Here is a 13,277-nt window from a genome sequence, read left to right as displayed (position 1 = left end):
TTACTTCCATGCCAAAGTCAGAGATTTTTGTAGATAAATAGACCCACAAAGTCCATATTTTGTCCTACTGGGTTTATATTTCAGGCACCAAGATTATTCTACTGTAATACACATTATTTGAGCACTGTATGAGGGATGCAAAGAGCAAATTTTTGGTCTTAAAGGTTTTATTAAAATTCATTAAGTTCACAACATGTAGATCCATCTAAATATTTTAAAATTATAAACTATTATTAAGTTATTATAACTTCTTCTGAAGGATACTGAAGGGCATTTAGCAATACCAACCTTCTTCATTTTTGGTGACATCATGTTTCCAAAAATCATTGGTGTTTCTTGACACAAATCTTCATAACGTTGGAGAAGATCCTGTTAATTATTAGAAATGGTAGTTATCAAGAAGAACATTTTAAGTGCTTTCTTTACTGAAGCAAACAACTTGTTATACAATCAAATCATCAGAAAAAAAAAACGTGGAAAGCAGAAGAAGACTACATTTGAAAACAAGCGTAGAATTTTACACAGACATTACATACATACATAGATCATTTCTGGAATGTAACGAATCCATATCATGCTACACAAGGAAGAATGAAAAGGGTCTTCATGCAAAACATTCTTTATGCAAAAAGTCAGGCAAAATAGGATCTTTCTCTAAAGAACTAAAGATGGCTTGAGCTTTAGTGACTATAACTTGCAATACCCTCTTGAAACTGAGTATCACACACTTTAGATAATTGAAGTCACATATACAGAACTCAGTTTTAAAATATCCTAGTCTTATGCCTTATACACACGTCTGGTATGGTACACCTCATCCCCAAGATATGACCTTCTCAAAATACTGCAACAATAGCAAATACTACAACAGCTATCAAAAACGTGACTTCTCTGGCAGGTAACCTGCAAAATTCTTCATGGTTTTGTGGCTCACCATACCTTCCAATCCAAAAGCGTTCGAATCTTTGCTTCTCAAAAACTCTGTAAAACTGTGTTTTACTGATTTTCAGAGAGTGAACACTTTTTGGATAGCTTTAATTATTTCATCACCAGATCATATTTAACATGCTACAGGGTATAAGAAATACAAATGCTTATATTTAAGTATACACTAGCCCAGAGCAGAAGAGGTTTTTCAAATTAGATCCTCTATGTCCACCAATGCATCCCCCAAATTTAACTTAAGCTACCTTGTACCCATCCATCTTTATTTAACTACAGAAAAATTTCTATGGCTAATCAGATTTTCCTTTTTAATATTTTTAAAGAGCAATCATGATAACTTCTAAGTTTACCTCTAAACGCAACTTGTTTGACTTCAGGTTATTTTCTATTTTTACTATTTTTTTTGCTTGCTCCGGTACTTCCAGACCCAACTTTATCATACATTTGGTCTCTCGGACAATCTCTGGAATTTGGGGATCAAAATTAACCAGGAATTTCCCAGTTTTAGGATGACGCACAAATATTGTGGCTTGTAAGGCTGTAAAGACATTTTTATATCAGTTTTTATGACAAAAAAATAACTTCTTTTGTATAAATTATTATGGAACACAGATTTCTAATATTACTACATAGTGATTAAATATGTATGTTTAGTTGTGAAAGAGCTTCACGTTGTTTCCAGTTAAAGAAAATATATAACTGACTGTCACCATATTAGCTTTCTGCCATATATAACCTTTCTCTCATAAGCTAAACAAGCATCAGATGCAGTCTTACTTGTGGCATAGTTTTTCTTAGCTCAAGTCAGAGAATTATGAAATTAATGAAATTTTTGTGGAAACACAAAACTTTTATGAGATGCTCAGCATCTTACAGCAATTTGTTAATCCAGAGGACGAATGCTTACATATCGACACCGCAAAAATCTGAAATAAAATAAAAGCCCAAACAGCAACACAAAACCCTCTGTTGACTGTGTGATGACAAGATTTTATTCTTATAGATCTAATCCTAGTTTTGAAAGCCATAGAATGTTTACAATTTACATGAAAAATCTCTATTTTTTTAAACTCAATTCTTAAAACTTAATTTTAAAATAATAAAGCTTGATTATAAATTTTTTTTTTCTATGCATAAAGTAATGTTTGTCCTGAGAGTGAGTCAGATAATACAACTATACAAATTATTATAGCAAGGAGAAAACAGAAAGAATTATTATACAGTATACATAAAGAATTTGAATTAAAAAGTGAACAACTGTGTGCCTTAAATTTGTTTCACTGCTGTTACCAGTCATCTGTCAAACAGTGTACCAAATCTAAACCTTCTGCATCAAAACCAAGTTTCAAGGTCAGTAAGGGACAGAGAATTGTATTATTGGGCCTGCTTATTGGATCATGATTAATTTGCACATTTTAAGGTTAAATGAGGCTTTAAAATGATCTGGTTATATTTGTGTTAACTTAGTGTTCAATAACAGTTAAAAAAGGCCAATTACATATTTCATTACTTACGATATTGTAATTGTGAAATTTCCTTCACCCACGCATCATGATAGACTACCTCAAATTCCACCAATACATAGGCAATTCTGTTGTATAATCGAACAACTGCTTTACCTTCCGGACTTGCCAACATATTTGACTTTTTCTATTAAAAACACAGTGCATTCAAATTAAAACCATATCAAAAGAAAACCATACTATTTGGGTTTTTCTCAGTTTAACTATTGACTATAATAAAAGTTAATATTGTAAATTATACTTACAAAATTCTTAAAAACTGTATCAAGTATTTGTGATGCAAATTTACACAGCAATAGTCAGTAAGAACTTATAAGTAATAAATGCTAAATATTTAACACATCGAAGAACAATTACTTCTTATACCGCAATTCACAGTGAAATGGATGCTCAGTTCTACTCAAAATTTAACAGTAACTAAGAACTGATTAAAAAAAAAATCTCCTTTTTTAATCAGTAATGATATTTATGTCTGTTTTCTTTGGAGTGGGTTTAGGTGATCATTACTCTCATCTGAGGGAAACAGTAAAGTGGAAACCTCTCTTACGTAGATGTTAATTTGGCAGGAGATCCTAGACACTTTGTAGGAGAATCATTCAAACATTTCAAGAAATATTTTTTTTATAGCACATCCTAGTGTTGCAAGGTTCCAACGAAGGAAGGAAATTCAATTCCAAGAAATACCTAAGGCCATAAATGTTAAAGGTTATATGGCTGGTACCAAGCTTCAGCTGTACGTTAAGCGGTACAGAAAATGTAGAATGAGAAATTCAGTAATGGAATTCCCTGTTCTCACACTAGTTCAGAGATCATCTGCAGTGAAATTGGTGACCAGATTCTCAGTTAAAGTACTGCAGCTATTGTGTGGGTCCTTTCAATAAAGTTGCTTTTTCGGTAGTACTAAAACATGTACACCAGACAACTTCAGGCAGCCCACATTTATGCCTTAAGCTACTCCTAGCAACCACTTGGTAAAGAGATATTATACTCCATAGAGAACTCTATGGAGCTAGAGGAATGGAAGAGGTGTGTACTTGGTTAAAATACAGGACATGAGTTTTATGTATAAGCCCCAGTCTGCTCTATTACAAAAAAAGAGAAACACCACTGGCTGGAATGGTGAAATATTTCTTCGGGCAATATGAAGACAGAAATACAAAAAACAGTGCATATTTCAAGCTTAGGGTGCAAGTTCAGTAGTAGGTCAAAGAAAGTTTTTCTGCATTTTAGTAAGGCTTTTTATACTGTCCCTCATGCCATCACTCTGGACAAGTTGTCCAACTGTGAAATGAGCGGGGGCTATGATTAATGGCATGAAATTTAACAAGTAGAAACGCCAGATTCTGCATCTAGGATGAAGTAATGCTGGGCACAAGTACAGACTGGGAGAGGAAGGGCTGAAGAGCCACCCTGCACAAAGGGATCTGGGGGTGTTGGTCAATAGCAGGCTCAACAGGAGTCAGCAGTGTGCCCTGGTATCCAAGAGGGCACACTGCGTCCTGGGGGGCACCAAACACAGCATAACCAGCTGGTCAGAAGAGGGGATTATCCTGTTGTATTCAGTGTTAGTGTGGCCTCAATTTGAGTACTGTGTGGAGTTCTAGGCCCTGCAAGCTTAGAAGGATGTCAAGGTTCTTGAATGCATCCAGAGGAGCAAAAAAGTTTGTGAAAGGGCTGGAAGAATATCCTATGAGGAAGAGGCTAAGGACTTTCGGTTTGTCTAGTTTGGGAAAAAGGAGGCTAAGGGGTGACCTCACGTCTCTCTACAGCTTCCTGAGGAGGGCAAGCAGAGAGGGAGGTGCTGGGCTCTTCTGCCTGGTATCCAGTGACAGGATCCATGGGAATGGTTCAAAGCTGCATAGGGGAGGTTTAGACTGGACATTAGGAAGCATTTCTTTACCAAGAGGGTATTCAAACACTGGAACAGGCTTCCTAGAGAGGCAGTTGATGTCCCAAGCCTATCAGTGTTTAACAGGCACTTGGACAATGCCCTTAACAACACCCTTTAATTTTTTGGTCAGCCCTGAATTGGTCAGCAGTTGGACCAGATGATCGTTGTAGGTCACTTTCAACTGAAACAGTCTATTCCATTCTATTCTAACACTAGTACGTCTTGGATCTACAACAGTAGTTATTGCAGAGCATATTTTTTTTAACTAGATATTCACATACAAATTAAAAAGTTACCTAGTATATGAGCAGTGACATCATCATAGCCAGAAATATTATGTTCACTGTACTGAAGTAAGACAGTTCACTGTTACACAAAGCACCTCATTTTTCCTCACAGCAACTTACATGGAAGTAGTCGATTGGTTCATTTATCCTTCTGAATAGCTGTCTCACCCACAGTATCTTTCCTGCAACAGGTGGCATGTTTCGAGCAAGAGGAGGGTCATCTTTCTGAATTTGGTAAAGCTATGATAAGAACAATATCATTAAACACATGTATTAAAAAAAAAAAAAAAAATCTGTTGAAATGTTAAACTGTTTTTCCTCTGGTACCACAATTTCTTCCTCCTCCCAGATTAAATTTGTGTGGACTCACACAACAGTTCAGTGAGAGAAAAATTTATTGCTTCCCCACTTGCTATGCTTCTGAGATGCATGCATTGATCCACTGTTAATATGTCTGCTGTCTTCATTCTCTCATGCTCTCACAATTCTGTGATTCTGTTTCTTAGCTGTGCTTACTTATGACAGAGCCCTGAGTACACCAAAAGGCATTACCAACCTAGGACTTGAGCAGGCAGTACTCAAGGCCAAGACTGAGAGGTGGCAGCTGTGTAACTTCAGAGCCATCAGCTGTGAAAGAAAGCTGTGTAACAAAGTGTTGTGAGAGCCATTGATGAGGCTTTTCCTCCTTTGCTTGAGAAGGGCACCCAGGAAAGGACTAAGCTACATTGTTAACTGAGAGGTTTTACCTGAATAGAAATATCAACATTGTTCCTCAGACACATACACCTCAAACACATCGCTAACATTTCAGGAGATGGACTTGGTGATTCTTGTGGGTCCCTTCCAACTCAGAATAATCTATGATTCTATGTCATGCTCTTTTATTCTAATTTCTCATCAATACACATGTGAAGACTCCTGGGTACACAGCCCATGCTTTTATCTCTGCCCAAGCTGAGAGGAAAAAAAAAAAACACGTGAGCCCTCCTCACTGAATGGCTGCATTATATCCAAGAAAAAAATCAGCTAAACTGATCACATACCGAATTTGAATTGACAAATTGAAGATTGTCTAGTTCCAACGCCCCTGACATGGGCTGGGACACCTCCCAGTAGATCAGGTTACTCAAAACCCCATCCAACCTGGCCTTGAACACATCCAGAGATGGGGTACCCACAGCTTCTCTGGGCAACCTGTTCCAGGGCCTCACCATCCTCATACTGAAAAATTTCTTCCTAATATCTAATCTAAATCTACCGTCTTTCAGTTTAAAACTGTTACCACCCCCACCCCCCCCAGTCCTATCACTACACTCCCTGCTAAAGAGTCCCTCCCCATCTCTCCTGTAGGCCCCCTTTAAGCACTGAAAGGCTGCTATAAGGTCTCCCCGGAGCCTTGTCTTCTCCAGGCTGAACAACCCGAACTCTCTCAGCCTGTCTTCATAGGAGAGGTGCTCCAGCTCCTTTATCTTCATGGCCCTCTGCTGGACCCGTTCCAACACGTCCATGTCCTTCTCATGTTGGGGGTTCCAGAGCTGGATGCAGTACTCCAGGCAGGGTCTCACCAGAACAGAGTATAGGGGCAGAATCACCTCCATCGACCTGCTGGCCACGCTCCTTTTGATGCAGCCCAGGATGTGGTTGGCTTTCCAGGCTGCAAGTGCACATTGCCAGCTCATGTTGAGCTTCACATCCACAAACACCCCCACGTCCTTCTCCTCCAGGCTACTATCAATCTGTTCCCTGCCCAGCCTGTATTGGGATTGCCCTGACCCAAGTACAAAACCTTGCACTGGGCCTTGTTGAACTTCATGACATATCACAGAATGGTAGGTGTTGGAAAGGACCTTTGGAGACCATCTAGTCAAACCAACCTGCCAAAGCAAGTTCACCTAGAGCAGGCTGGACAGGAACACATCCAGGCGTGTTTTGAATATCTGCAGAGAAGGAAACTCCAAAACCTCTCTGGGCAGCCTGTTCCAGTGCTCAGTCACTCTCAAAGTAAAGAAGTCTTTCTTATGTTGATGTGTTCCAGTTTGTGTCTGTTGCCCCTTGTCCTTTCACTAGGCACCACTGAGAAGAGCCTGGCCCCATCCTCTTGATCCCCTTTAGATATTTATAAGCATTGATAAGATACCCTCTCAGTCTTCCCTTTTCCAGGCTAAATAGACACAGGTTTTTCAGCCCTGCTTCATGAGAGAGGTGCCCCATTCCCTTGATCATCTTTGTCGCCCTCACCCTGCCCCCCCCCCCCCCCCCCTTTGCAGCCTTTCTTCGACAGAAGAGGAATATATGTGTCCACTCAACTTTAGGCATGCAAACTCATCCTGTAATAACATAAACAGCTGTACTGCTTAAGCAAACACCACTTTTTACCTACTTGCATGTCCTCTTACCCCTACACTGTCTCCTGCACAATTCCAACAAAATAAATTCAAGTAGCTTCATGGTGAACTTGAGAGGATGAAGCCCCCTCAGAAAACGTACGTATTTTTTTGGCTGGGAAAAAACAGCCAGGGGTGGGGTCAGCATTTCTTAAGCATCTAAATACATTCATCAAATTAAGCCAGTAATTAGAGGTTCATGAAGTATTATATACAGTGAGTAGACAAGGAAAGGACACTGTAAAGAACGGTTCAGAGCAGCTATGCTAGGCTACAGTTTTAAGTCACTGTTTGGAGGAATAATTATCTACTAAGTGCAGATTTTACAGATACTTGGCTCCTCATGTAAACATGTGTCATTCATCTGACAAAACGTAAACATCTCTAAAAAAAAAAAAAAATTTGCATCATTCTGGTTTTCCATATTACCTTTATACTCATTGAAGGAAAACAGCCATTTCAAGAGAATTGTTTAAATCTTCAGGTTAACATGTGAAATAAATCAGATTAATTGACTCTGGAATACTCATTTTTTTCTTGAGTAGAAAGGGAGTATGTATGTTTAGTTCTGATGCAGATGTTTATTTTGCAGACATATAAAGTCAAGTTAGATTAATTCCTCTGTAATAATTTAAAGTCAAGTGATGCGAACATTCCCCAGAAGTTAAATTCTCATTCTACAGTCACAGTACACTACACACATCATGGAAAATTACTTTATAATGAACATAAACACAGTTTACCTACATTTTATATTTATTTTATACTGCTACAGCATTAGATAATAGCCATGTATAAATGCATATTAACTGTAGAGGCCTCGTATAATAAAAAAAAAAAAAAAGGTATATACAAGTGATGTACACAGCCAGTAAAGAACATTTTTTTTTTCTATAATTGATGAAGGAATAACAGACAAGATTTTGGTTTAAGAAGTAAAATTGTGATGACACATTTGCCTGCAAGAGCATATATATCATATATGCCTACACACTCAGGTCTGTTTTCTGTAACAGGAAAATAAAAGTATGATAAATTGAGCACTGATAGTTAGTGAAATAGGCAGAATAAATAAAATTATTCATATTAAAATACTTGCTCTTATTTTAACATGATGGTTAAAATTTATTGCAAAGAAATTAAATACCTTTTTAATAGCTTCAAGTTCTGCTACATAATGTTGAAGAATACAACCAACTGTATGTGCTATTTCTTCTTGAAGGCATGGCATTCTCAGATTTTGAAACCTGTATTAAAATGAGTACCCAAAATGATACTTCAAAAACACAAATTTTTTTTTGGTTTTATTTTGGGGTACGTGAATGCTATATAAAATGAGAGAAGCACAAATCTAGGAAATACTTCTGGATCTGGGAATTTTTTTTTGCTTTGAGCAAATTTAAGCAAGTTGAAAAGTTCTGCCCTGGTGGAGTTTTTTGTTGTTGCTGTTGCTGTTCTGGGTTTTTTTAGGTTAATTCTTTTAGTAACCTCTAGTATACATGAAATAAACTGTAATGAAAATAAGAAACAGGTGAAGATAGTGATTCCCATAAGAAAGCTAAAATATATGATTACATGGTTCAGAACACTAATAATGAAAAGTTCTTGATTAGGCTCTTTGTTCTAAAATTAGCTATGTTATTTAAATTGTGCTATTCACTAATTTGAAGTTATTTTTAAGTATTTTAAAACATAATTGCCAATACCTTTGAAGTAACTGAAGCGCATGCTGTGAAGACAAAATTCTCCCAAAACAGGTATGCATAAATGCCTGTATCTGCATCTAAAAAATACATAATTTCATATAGTTTTTCTATTCATATAATAGTATTTTAATGTCTGATAATTTCTTAACATAGCAGCATTTGGAATTGTTACTGCTTAAAGCACAAAATAGCAGCCTTCACCAGTCTATGCTTAATATAGTCAATAAATAGCTAGTGTCAGTCAAGCAATCTCTCAAAATGCCAGACAATTTTCACAAAGAATCAAATCATGTATTGAAATCATCTGAAGTTTTGTTCTGCCCAAAATCTAACCACGTGTCTCCAGGCTAATAAACCACCTCCATGTAGACCATTTTCTCAGGTCTCATAATTTTTGCATTTTTGGCTGCAGAGTGACTGATCTTCAGTGAGGACTGTACAACATATTTTACAGCTTCCTTTGGAAGGAGGAGAAAGAATGGAAAAGCTTCCCTCCACATAAACACAAACTCTTTGGAAGAACAACGTAGCCTATTCACAGTCCAAAGTCTCACTGACATTCAGGGAGATACTGAGTAAGTAGTGATGAGATTCTTCCCCAAGTTATAGGTAGCAATATTACTTACCTCTAAGCCCTCAACTTTTGCCATGAAGTTCTCAAAATCCACATCAAATTCTGTTTTTCGTGGATCAAGGATGTCATATTGTTTCTTTTGAACACTTTGGTAGATATTTTTGAATTTTATTGCCATGACATCTATCCCTTCGATGGTAGACAGACTCAGTGCACAAAATGTTTGTACTATGGTAATCATCTCTGTAATCTGAAATATAAACATTATATTCATGCTCATGACAAGTTATTTACTTCCACTATAAACTAAAACTTGAGTAAAATAAAATAAACACTAGCCACTTCTCTAACTACTGCATTCAGAAGTGTGTTTCTTCTGAGCTTTTAAGTCAAGTATCTTCAACAGAGCATGGTTAATTCAGTTTTTACCACAACCCAACACAAAGTAACATAATCTTTTGGGGGTTTTTTGATGGTAAAAGGTTTCTTTTTTATATTTGACTGTTAGATTCAATATGGAAAAAGAGTTAAAACATGACATACGCATACTGATTACACAAAGAGATTTCACAGAATAAGAATACCAACCATGCAGTATATATATTGCATGATAAGGAAAAACACCGGAGACTCACAGAATTTCTACCCTGGGATGACTGCCCCATTATCCTCTTATCCCTTGTCTGACCTTATTCTGCGGCAAGGAGAACCTATTATCTTTTCCACACAAACTCTATGAGTGCTGGTTTAAAATCCTTTCATCAGGTTAGCAAGATAAATGTTAAGACCACACCAAGCAGCAGAATCATCTGAAGAACTGTGTTTGGCAGTAACTGGTGTTTTTAATGCCTTAGAACACTGTTCAAAAAAGCAAACATGTGTTATTTTAAACCTCCTAAAATAATGACCTAAGACTAGATCAAATAGTTTATTTCTCTCCACACTAATAGAGATAAATTGAAAAATTCAGAAGGACATTGTGAGGTAATTGCCTGAAGTATTGGGATGACTTACTCTGTGGAAGTGCCTAATTTTTCTCAATAAAGAGTTGCAAACTCCTTCACAGAATGATTAAGAGCATGTATGTTGACAAGTGTCCACCCTGTAAATTGTTCTTTGGAGAAGCCCTTCTTCTCTACTGATAATAACAGCACACAGTATACTCACTTTTTCTAATCTCCTACAAAAAGCTTCAGATTTTCCAAAAATGTACATTTCTGATACTTCAAATGACTTTTCTCCTAGAGTTTCCAAAATCTCTTGCTTTGTTTCATGAAAGCATTTCTGATATTCTTTCAACAGAAACATGCAGTCCTAAAAAGGGAAGGAATAAATACCGTGCTCATTATGCTATGCTTAGGGGTGAGAGACTGGAGAACTCAAACCTACTGTCATTCCAAAGTGGTTAATTATCACTGAATCTAGTTTCAGTCAGACAGTAATGACTTACATACAGTGTTTTTCTTTCAGTATGTGTAGCAAATATTTGCATCATATGAACATACAACAGTACAGTACAGTGAAAGACTTAACACTGGGAAATGAGTCACCAAAACAGAAGGAGAAAGTAGAGGCCAGCAAAGAGCAAGTGATGACTCCTGCTCTAAAGAAGACATTTGAATATTAAGTAAAACAATTAGCTTAATTAATAATGGTCAGACTGTCCTCTGGGTAAGGATGGAGTATGGCATAACAGAGTAGTCCATTTGGAACTCCCAGTAGACTTAAAGTAAATTGGGTATACAAACTAATGTGCTGACAAGTCTGAGTTAAAGTGAGATTGAAAAATAATCCATCTTTCTCAGTCAATTATTTACTTAAAATACTAAGACCTTATCAGATGTAAAAATAATGACCGGTGAGAAATGTAAAGTCTATAATTATTTGAATACAAAATCTTCTGTCATTTCTTGGAAAATGGAAAGCAGATTTTATCACAATATACTGGCAGTCACCAGACTGTCTGAATATATAGGTATATGTAACAATTGGCTATGAATTACAGGAAATGAAGAAAGGTCCTCATTGAAAGCAATGTTCAGATCTTCAAGAATATACAGATAGTAGGATGAAGACTGATCACCATGATTAGAAACTGAGCTTATATTTCTCTCATAGAATAATGAGAGCTTGTCAGCTATAAAACAGTCACAAGATGACTTCAATGAAACAGATGAATTATTAGAATCATATCACCCTATCAGATCAGGAGAGATACATTCAATACATTTTCTTTTGTACCTCTGGACCTAATTTTTAAAGGACTATGAAATCCTGCGCCTTTCAGGGCAAGGTAGGAAGTCAGTAGCTGAGGTCTGATAAAGGAGAAGATGGAAATAAAGTCAGTATTGGCAACCAGTAACCCTGCAGCTGGATGTATTTTGCCATGGCATTATTGCATATGCTTAATTAGTTCTTAATATGTTACCATCAGTTGAAAAAGATGAAGACTCTCTTAGCACTGAACTTTCATGGTGCGCCAAGGAAGTCTGGTATTGGAAGGAGCTAGTGTAACAAAGTGGGGGTCTATTCAAATACCAGGTTCCCCATGGTAGAGGAAGATGGTACTATATCAGATAATCCTCATTTTTGCCTCTTTCGGGTATGCAGGATGACAAAATTCCTCCGTCACACATATGGTGAAGATGCCTATTCCAAGGTCATTACAGGACCACCCTGATATAAATGAGGCCACTCTACTTTCAACAAATGCCAGTGGGCTAAGAAATGGGAAAACACTCAAATCATCATGAAATAAAACAGTAAAGAGGTGTGAAGTACTTGATACATATTGATATGGACTTCCTTGTGCATATCAATAGGTAATCAATAGGTTTGATAGGTAAATAATAAAATACCAAAACACGAACCTTAATTTTTCCAATGACTGTTGATGCCTCCTGCTCCCAGACACGAGACAAGCCACCATCCGTAATATATGCTCTACACGTTGTGACCATTTGATTTGTAACCTAGCGCAGACAAACGATAACAAGTAGGTCTCTAGCTTATAAGGAAATTTGCCTGTTTCTTAATACCTAACAAAATTCCCACATGCGTGTATTAGTACTATCAGAGTTTGGATAAATTTCACCTGTGGGAATAATAGTGGCTAAATACATGAAAAATACCTTATAAAAGTCTTAAAACACTCCCAGAAGTGTATTTAAGTCTCAGGAAGTATTTGTACGTCCTACAAGTCCAACAATACATATGCATAAACACAGAATGTCACCAACTATAACTCAAGAACAAAGAGAAGTTATATTTAAATAACTAGTCTTTTGTTGTCATCTTTACACTTTCTAGTGTGTGCATCCTTATTTAAAAACTGCCATTAAAAAAATGTCTATCCTAGCAGTATGTCTTTACCTTGGTGTCCCATGGTTATTAAAAGGAGAGAACATTTTTCTACTTCTCAACCACAAAAATCCGAAGTTTGTAATGACAGAAAGAGACAGAGGAGCATGGGAGTGAATGCAGATATAGAAAACATATCTCAGAGAACAGCCACAGGTGGCTAATCTTTTTCACCTGTTAAATAATGTGAATGATTCAAAACAGTTTTCCTGACACGAGAATACTGTAAACAAGTCTTAACAACCCCTAACTGAATAAAGACTGAAAACTGCCACACCAAGGGCAGCCTCACACTGTAACACAACGACTGCTGAAGTTGTAGATAGGACATTGGTATGGTTTGAGGAACCCACAATTTATTGTCATTTAGACAATCATTCTATCACCTGACAACCCCTCGCCAGCCAGGAAGGGGAATCGGAAAAAACCAAGGAAACCCGAGGGTTTAAATAGAAACAGATTTAATAGACTAAGATTAAATAAACAACATTAATAATATTAAAGAACCAATATTGATCCTGACACCAATACAAAATACACAGGGATTATACTCAGCCAATTCTATCAGTAGGAAGCTGTGCAATCCCAGCAGTGGACAGCAAATGTC

General features: G+C 36.9%; 1 protein-coding gene across 1 annotated transcript in view; it reads right to left on the bottom strand.

Annotated features, from left to right (window-relative positions):
• DNAH8 (dynein axonemal heavy chain 8) overlaps positions 1-13,277 on the bottom strand; it is a 140,974-nt gene that overhangs the window by 114,332 nt on the left and 13,365 nt on the right. The window contains exons 10-18 of the mRNA XM_074168783.1: positions 12,181-12,282; positions 10,478-10,624; positions 9,363-9,560; positions 8,737-8,813; positions 8,178-8,277; positions 4,767-4,886; positions 2,460-2,595; positions 1,296-1,483; positions 289-369 (exon numbers count right to left, since the gene is read on the bottom strand). Of these exons, the coding sequence (XP_074024884.1) occupies positions 289-369; positions 1,296-1,483; positions 2,460-2,595; positions 4,767-4,886; positions 8,178-8,277; positions 8,737-8,813; positions 9,363-9,560; positions 10,478-10,624; positions 12,181-12,282 (1,149 nt within the window). The remainder of the gene's footprint in view (positions 1-288; positions 370-1,295; positions 1,484-2,459; positions 2,596-4,766; positions 4,887-8,177; positions 8,278-8,736; positions 8,814-9,362; positions 9,561-10,477; positions 10,625-12,180; positions 12,283-13,277) is intronic.

The sequence above is a fragment of the Numenius arquata genome, chromosome 2 (genome assembly GCF_964106895.1).
Source record: "Numenius arquata chromosome 2, bNumArq3.hap1.1, whole genome shotgun sequence".
Taxonomy (NCBI): domain Eukaryota; kingdom Metazoa; phylum Chordata; class Aves; order Charadriiformes; family Scolopacidae; genus Numenius; species Numenius arquata.
Note: the sequence above shows the minus strand (reverse complement) of the source record. Positions and strands in the feature narration are given on the sequence as shown.